The 8,220-nt window shown below is 44.7% G+C and overlaps 1 protein-coding gene across 1 annotated transcript in view; it reads right to left on the bottom strand.

Moving 5' to 3' along the window:
* Positions 1-3,859, bottom strand: part of LIAT1 (ligand of ATE1) — a 4,054-nt gene extending 195 nt beyond the window's left edge. Inside the window, exons 1-2 of the mRNA XM_069089176.1 lie at positions 3,529-3,859; positions 1-533 (exon numbers count right to left, since the gene is read on the bottom strand). The exon at positions 1-533 is cut by the window's left edge and continues 195 nt beyond it. Of these exons, the coding sequence (XP_068945277.1) occupies positions 52-533; positions 3,529-3,757 (711 nt within the window). The 5' untranslated portion in view covers positions 3,758-3,859 and the 3' untranslated portion in view covers positions 1-51. The remainder of the gene's footprint in view (positions 534-3,528) is intronic.
* Between the last annotated feature and the right edge of the window lie 4,361 nt (positions 3,860-8,220).

Raw genomic sequence — 8,220 nt, 5'->3', positions numbered from 1 at the left:
CACACACACACACACACACACACACACACACACACACACACACACACGGGATCAGGATAGATTTGCCAAAGCAGAAGAAAGTTTCTGCTCCAGTCCATTGGCTGTCGCTAATTCTGGAGAGGGTAGGATCTTTGATGTTGTGTTTCCCTCAAGGAAATAATTGAGGCAATCCACTTTCCCTACTTGCTGTTTGCTATTAGTGTGGCTCTCTTGGTCTGGAAGGTTTGAGACTTTCTCATTAGTTCCTTCCGGGACACTTGGAGTTGGGCAAAATCCTTCCAGAGCTGAAAGTCGATAACGTTTTCTTCTATTGAGTTTATAGATGCGGATTCGTTCTTCCTCGGCTACTGGGTCTTCAAGGACGCCTTCCCAGCGAAGACTCTCATTGATCTTGTTGGAAAGGCTGTCGTCTACTTCAGCAGAAGAAAAGGCAGCATTCCCGGAGGAGGTATAAAAGACATGCTTGTTTTCTTCTTTCTCTCCTTTAATCTCTTTCATAGACTCTAGTTTGGAGCTAGGATCTTTGTTGGAACCTAAAATGGCATGAGAGGAAAAGAGAGGCTGTCTCTGTTCTGTTGACCTGAATTACTGCAACAGATGAGCTCAGTTAGCCAGAGATTGCCCTGAAGAGTTATCATTCACAAGGACTCCTTGGGCGTCTTAACGTTCTATAAAAAAGCTCCCAGCACAGTGGGGGTTCCAACCATGTGTCTGTGACTGAAGTTCTATAGAGGTTTTGTCTTGCCATAGCTGGCGTCAATGTTGGGAATAGGTAAGCAGCATCTGCATAGTTATTTGTATACCAAAGGTAAAAGAGTGTGTGCCATTTAGGATGGAGAGATATCAGAACAAGAATTTATAAAACTCCCCTAACTTTACCTAAAGTACTAGAAATAGGGGAAGTCTTTGTATTATTGGGTTAGAAAAAAATTAATATGACTTCAGGACTATGTAATATATAGTTTAAGTGATATCAATTGTGGGCATTTTCATCAGCTGACCCTTCGTTTTCTAGAAGACAGAAATGTTAAATAACCCTTCCTTCAGTGTTGTGGTTGAAGATTCTCCAACGCCCTGCTTTTTGAAAATCATCTTATGCTGGGGAGCGGGGGCACCTCTACCCCAGGAGTCACTCCCAAGGCAATGTTTAAAGAAAGTCCAAGGGGTGGGTAGGTGGCACAGTGAATAGAGCACTGGGCCTGGAGTCAGGAGGACCTGAGTTCAAATCCAGCCTCAGACACTTAACACTTACTAGCTGTGTGGCCTTGGGCAAGTCACTTCACCCCAACTTCCCTCTAAAAAAAGGCAAAAAAAAAGTCCAAGCTGGGGAGGGGGGGCGGAGGAGATGATAAATATCACCATGTGGCTGATCTTGTTGCTGCTACCTTTCCCTGAAATGTAGTCTATATATGCAGCCACGTGGGAAAAGCCTGGTCCTACCGGAGCTTTCTGTCCTTGTGCCTGTGTCTACATAGCTAATGTGGGCATCTCTTCCAATGTCTCTGTAAGGGCTCCTTCAAATGCTAAAACTCAACAACTCAGTAATGCCAGTTTGCAAATTTTCGAGCTGGGCAGGGAGTATGGGGGTAAGCACCACAGCTCAACGGGACCAACCCAGAGTCAAATGCCTAAAGCATCAAAGTAGCTTTCACTTTATATTTACACCCAAGCTTCCTATGAACAAGTCAAGGTTAGCGCCAAGTCTTATCTTTAAAAGAAAAAGAGCTCTTTGTATCAGTGGGCACTTAAAACATGTTTTAATTATGACAGTTCTGCAGAGGGTCTATTTTGGGGGTGAGGAGGAATGTGTATGTATGTGGAGGGGGTGGGGGAGATGTTTGTATGTATTCTTGTCTTTCTGTGTATACCTATGTCTATTTGGGAATAGGGTATTTCTGCTATATATGCATACTTGAGAGTAATATATGTATGAATATGTGTAGCGTATGTTTTGAGAGTTGTCTGTATATGAGTATGTGATGGCAGCTATGTGTGTGGGTGTATGTATATATGTCTATTTTGTGGGGAGCTAGTTGTGTCTGGAAAGGAAGGACTGTATGTGTATCTGCAGATACACAGAGACGGGCAAATCTGGGCAAGTAGGGGAATGTGTGGGAAGGTATCTGTGGATTTAGGTACATATGTTTGGGGATGCCTTGCGTGGGGCGTGTGTGTATGTATTCATATATATGACTGTATATGGTGTCTGTGTGTTGAAGGGCTGTCCATATGTATGAGTATTTGAGATTGTGTGTGTGAGAAAGGTATCTGAGTGTATGGGCAAGATATTTATTGGGATGTATCTATGTATTTTAGAGGGTATCAGTATATATTTGGAGAGTGTGTACATATTTTAGTATGGGGTATATATGTTTGGGAGTGACTTTTGGTTGTATTTTCTGGGGAGAAGTCCTAGAGACTTGTGTTCAAGTATTTAACAGAACCATTGTCCTTTAAATGCTCGGTGATATTTAAGGAGGAACTTGATTTGTGTTGCTTAATCTCAGTGGTATAAGTAGGAGCAATGGGGATGAATCCCCAGAGTACCAAATTTAGGGTAGATTGTAGTGGAAAACAAAACTAACTAAAAACCAACTTCATAACAATGAGAGCAATACCAAAGTGGAATGGGATAGCAACCATGTTTGTTGGTTGATTGAGATTAGGGGTCTTCAATCAAAGATTGAATGATTACTTGGAAGGTATGTTATAGAGGTGTTTTTTTTTTTTTCAGTTGTGGTTTCCAACAGATGGTCATTAAGGTCTCTTACAACTTTGAGATTCTGTAATTAGACATGTCATATGTAATTAGATTTAGAGCTGGAAACGACCATTTTGCAGTTGAAGACAACACTGAGGCATAGACAGGTTAAATGACTTGTCCAGGGAGGCATAGTTAACAAGGGTCCCAGGCAGAATTCGAATTTAAGTCTTCCTGACTCCTAGCCCAGGCCACAACCCTGTCTCACTACACCATGTATTGGGGATGTTTTCTGGAACGGTTTGTGTCTGGTTGTGGGTCTTCATGTGTGTATGTATATGGACGTTTGGAACGTGTGTGTTGCTGAAGGGTTGGAGAGGAGTCTCAGCATGTTAGCGTAGATGGGGGGGTGCCCTTCACGCTCTTCATCTTAGCATCCCCCTTGTCTCTTTCCTGAAGGTTCAGTTCCTCCCTCTGACTCTTACTACCTGTGACCTTGTATAAATCTCTCAGAGCCTCAGTTTCCTCATTTGTAAAACAAGGGGGTCCCTGAAGTCCCTTCTGACGACCCCGCCCCCTTGACCTTTCTTTCTGCCTGCCCCGCCCCCTCCTCTCTCCAATCCCTGGCATTGGCCCACCCTCTGTATAGGCCACGCCCACGCCCCCTTGAGAGTTCCCTTACCTATCCCACCCTATCTGATCCCCTATGTCGTCTCCGCCTCTTTGACCCAACCCCCTTGTAGGCTCCGCCCCGCCCTCTAGGCCCCGCCCCCTCTCCAATCCCCTCGTCGCCCCGCCCCCTGCTCTGCCGGCCCCGCCCCGCTCACCATCTCCTTTGCCGGAGCCCTTGCCCAGCCCTGTAGCCGGTGATTTCTTCTTCTTTTTCTTCTTCTTCACCTTTCTCCGGCTGGTCTCGGGCACGCAGCCGGAGATGGGCGGCAGCCGGGACACCTGGAAGGCCTGGGTGACGGCCTCCCGCTCCTCTTCGTCCTCGTCCTCGTCCTCGTCGCACTCCTCGCCGGCCCCCGGTCCCCCACGTCCGCCTCGGACGTTCATCCCGCCGGCTCCGACTGCCCGAGTCCGTCCGGGCTCCAGCCAGACCCGGTTCAACCGCACTGCAGTCGCCACCACTGCCACCTCTAGGGCCTTCGCTTTGGCCGCCCGCGGTCGCTCCCGAAGCCGCCCCCACGCGTCTCCAGGGCGACGACTTGGCCACGCCCCCTTTGCCCGTAGTGACACCGCCCCCTTTGCCCGCCCTCCTCCCAGCCGCCCTCTGGTGCATGTGCCCATGCGCTTGAAGACTGGGTGTGGAGGGCTGGTGGAGTTCTGAGTCACAAGTGCTAGAGGGGACCCCAGGGGGCTTACAGGTGAGGAAACCGAGGCAGAGCAGGTCAAAAGGGACCAATAACCTCGAGTCTAGAGCTGGAAGTCACCCTCAGCGCATGTGGTCCAACCCTTTCGTTTTACAGATGAGGAAACTGAGGCTGGAGATGAAGCGCAGTCCTGGGTCCATCGAACTGTTCCCTGGAAATCTTTTATTTTCTTTACAACTGACTCTTTACAACCTGACTCCAACATATCTTTCTAGCTTTGTTATTCCCCTTTATATACTCAGCCCGACTACACTCATCTACTTGCTGTGGCCACAACATTCCACATTTCATCTCCCACTTCCACACCTTTGCATAGATTTTACTACTCGTACCTCAGCCCCAAGTCTAGAGTGCATTAGATCCTCACCTGAGCCTCTTGGAGTCCCTGGTTTCCTCCAAGGATCATCTTCAAGTGCTACTTCTTACAAGAAACCTCTCCTTATCTCTCCATCCTCCCCCCTTACCTGCCTTGTATTGATTAATCACACACGCACGAGTATGTGTGTTTCCCCTGGCAGAAAGACAGCTCCTTGAGAGCCGGGACTGTTTTGTTCTTTAGTGACGGAGGTTTTTTCCAGATTTGAACATTTTTCCTCTATCCATTATACCCCTCTGCCTCTTTAAACTTGTGTTGCTATTTTAAAAATATATTTGCAATTCATGAAGGACACGCATTGACTCCAATGACTATGATTACTTTATTTTATTTTTTAAAAAGCCTCTATTAGAGCCTAGGAAATGTCAAGCAATATAGAAGAAGGTGCCCAACACATTGAGTGGACCTTCCCACTCCCCGGTCCTGGATTTATGGGAGAATATTGACAAGAGACCCTACCTTCTATGGACAAGAGCCATGTTTTAGGATGGGTAAGTGTGCATAGCTTGCACCCTAATATGCATCAGTGGAAGGACCCAAGACAATGAGATCTTCTCTCCTATCTAATGTCTGTTGAAACATCAAAGAAGGTCATTGTCAATATTTGTGTTCTTTTAAATCTAGTTTTTGGGAGATTCTGCATCACAGCATATAAATCCTTATGAAAGCTCCATCCTGGACCTGGACATTTGGAGTCCATGTCCCCAATCCTGGGGAAGGGAATCCTTCCATTTTTGGAGCTACTGCCCTAGAGCCCACCCCAGTTGATAGGTGACTGAGTTCAAACAAACCACTGAATCTATTGGCTGACCCTAGACGTCAGGCACTTTACCTGTGCTATTTGCCTGCTCTTCCTTCTTCTTCAACTCTGCTTTCTATTTGCTCTGAGTACCATTAAATCTGCAAAAGGAGTATCATATACCTTTATAATGGAGGGCTGGTCAATGAGGACTCAGCCCTTAGAGTACTATGCCCTGACTGACACTGACCCATGTGAAGGTCAGTGATGAGCCTTCTTTCAGGCATGAATGAAGGAGAAAACCTTCCCCATGTGAGGGATAACTTGCAGTGAGGTTTCCTCATTCTGAACATCCTATATACATCCTTATTACTTCCTTATACTTTGTAACTAAGTTCAGTGTCATTTCCCCATATATGTATTATATATATATATATACATATATATATATATCATTGTGTATTTCAAGGTAATGTAAGAGTTATTGAGCATTAATACAATTGATTGGATTAACTTATTTATTGAGACCAAATTAGAGGTGTTTTTAGTTTGGGGAAAGAAATGATATTGTGAGAGGTAGCAAAGGGTTAAGTTTCTATAGAACTGCAAGAATTGCTGAAACAAGACTGCTGATAAAAGGTACCAGACAGTAGCCTTGGGAAGAGTTGAGGCAGTAGCCTTGGGAAGAAGTTGGGTTCCCAGTTCCCAGAGAACTCCTAGATAATACTAAAAATGAAATAATGTAGAATAAAAGGGGGCAGCAGCAGGTGGAATTGACCAATCAGAAAGCAGACAGCAGCCTTGGGACCCTCAGGCCCAGATAAGGACACATCTAGGTTGGACTGATGGGGGTTCAGTATTCTGGGGTTGTTACTGCACTTGCATAATGGACCTCATATATTATGTATGTTATCCAGCAAAATTAGAGCCTCATTAGTAATAATTATGGTAATGGATGAAGAGTGCTTTGTGCTGATTGGTTGGCATTAATAAGAAGATTGTGAAGGGGAGGCCAGGTGGTGCAGTGAGTAAGAGCGCCAGCCCTGGCATCGGGAGACCCGGGATCGGTTCTGGCCTCAGATGCTTGGTACCCACACAAAATAACTGGCTGTGTAACCTTGAGCAAGTTACTTAACCCCAATTGCTTAAAAAAGAAAGAAGATTGTGAGCTTGTATTACCAACCAATGATAAGGTGGGACAGCGGTGGAGGAGGTGTGGAATTCCCACCTTAGGGCTTTATAATCTTGCTTTTGCCTTCTGTAGTGCTCTCCTCCCTTCTGACATTTTTGTTGGATTTGGGGATGCCCTTTCTCGAGAAAGATGGTAATAAAGTTTTGCTTCTATCTTGAGAAGTCTCTGGGTCATTTTGGGTGAGTAGTCTTCTGACCCATACACCCACAACTTCATGATAACAAAAATCTTCTAGTTCAGGCTCCTGATCATCCTGATCAGGCTCATAAAAAAAGGTTTGGATGATGCATTTTCTTTTTTTTTTTTCTCCCTCGCTCAACTGAGACAGGAAATGCTGTGAGCTGCTAGATGGGAGAATGCTTCCGCGTGGCTGCCATGTGTCCTCAAACACAGGGTACCTCAGCATCTTTTGTTTCTTGTGTCTGTTCTTCCCTGACTATAGATGGATTCACATCCAGAGATGGAACAGATCAGGTTAAGGTCTTTTGAGCATTAAAAGAGCCATTGGTTGACCCATGACTGGAGTGGGCAGCAAAAATCTGGTCAGGAGGCAGCCCCGAGGGGCAGTCCTGATTGCTTAACCCAGCCAAGCAAAGAGCCCTATAAGCTGAGAAAAGGCACAACCCGTCTCAGCTATGTCTCCCCCAATGTATGTTGAAATGACTTCTGTTGAGGAATGGATGAACAAACTGTTGGTGTATCAATGAAAAGAAATATTGTACTACAAAAACATTACAAATATGAAGAATTCCAATGTTCTACTTATATCATTATATGGTGGTGAGTCACAAACATTATAATCTATAAGGAGTGAAAAATATGTTTTGCCCAGAAGGCATTGGAGGTGGGTGTAAACAGGCTGCAACATGTATTAATCAATGTGCATTTATTAGGCCCTTACTATGTATCACATTACAGGCTGCCAAACCCCGATCTTGGATTATTCCCACCATCTGTTGATTTCACTTTAATTCATGTGTTACTAAACAGAGCTAGAAAAAAATTATGAAATGTGCTGATTCCAGTTGCAAATATGTTACACAATTTCAACTGGGCTCTCACCACAGAAAGGCAATCCTACTGCACCTCTCTGATCAACTCACTGTCCTGTTTATCTCTGTCCTTTAGAATTGATGACTTCCTTTAATACTCAACTCAAATGTTACCTTTTGCAGGGGACCTTTCCCAGTTCCCCCAACCCCTAGTGCCTTCCCCTCTAAAGATAACTTCTATATCTGATCCAGTGGTTTGAGAACCCCTTAGGGGTTTGTGATGATGGTCTAGGAGCTGTCACCGAAAATTCTTTAATGATGCCCTAAAGCAGTAAATAGTTACTTAGGAATATTTTGAATAGTATATTAAATTACTCTGAGGTTCATAGCAAAATTTTTGGGTTGTTGTTGAAAGGAGTTCACAGAATAAAAAATGTTGGGAACCATTGATCTTCTCTGTATGTAGCTGGTATGTATCTATGCATACATGTTGTTGCCCCCAATGAAATTCGAGTTATTTTAGAGCAGAAACTGTTTTTACTTTGGATCCTGGGTGTCATGCACAGTGCTTAGGATATTGCTTGTTGTTCAGTCATTTTCCAACTTTTAGTGACCCTGTGGACCATAGCATGCCAATACTCTCCATGGAGTGTTGTTGTTGGGCAAAGATACTGGAGTGGTTTGCCATTTTCTTCTCCAGTGGATTAAGGCTAGAGGTTAAGTGACTTGCCCAAGGTTATATAACTACTAAGTTATAGGCTTATTATATCCAGTTGAGGCTGGATTTGAACTAGATCCAGGCCCAGCTCTCTAGCCCTCAAACCATCTAACTGCCTCCAAGACAAAC

This window comes from Petaurus breviceps, unplaced genomic scaffold (assembly GCF_028583685.1).
Source record: "Petaurus breviceps papuanus isolate PSGF00001 unplaced genomic scaffold, PetGlider_PUasm1.0 186, whole genome shotgun sequence".
NCBI lineage: Eukaryota > Metazoa > Chordata > Mammalia > Diprotodontia > Petauridae > Petaurus > Petaurus breviceps.
This window is presented reverse-complemented; position numbering and strand designations above follow the sequence as displayed.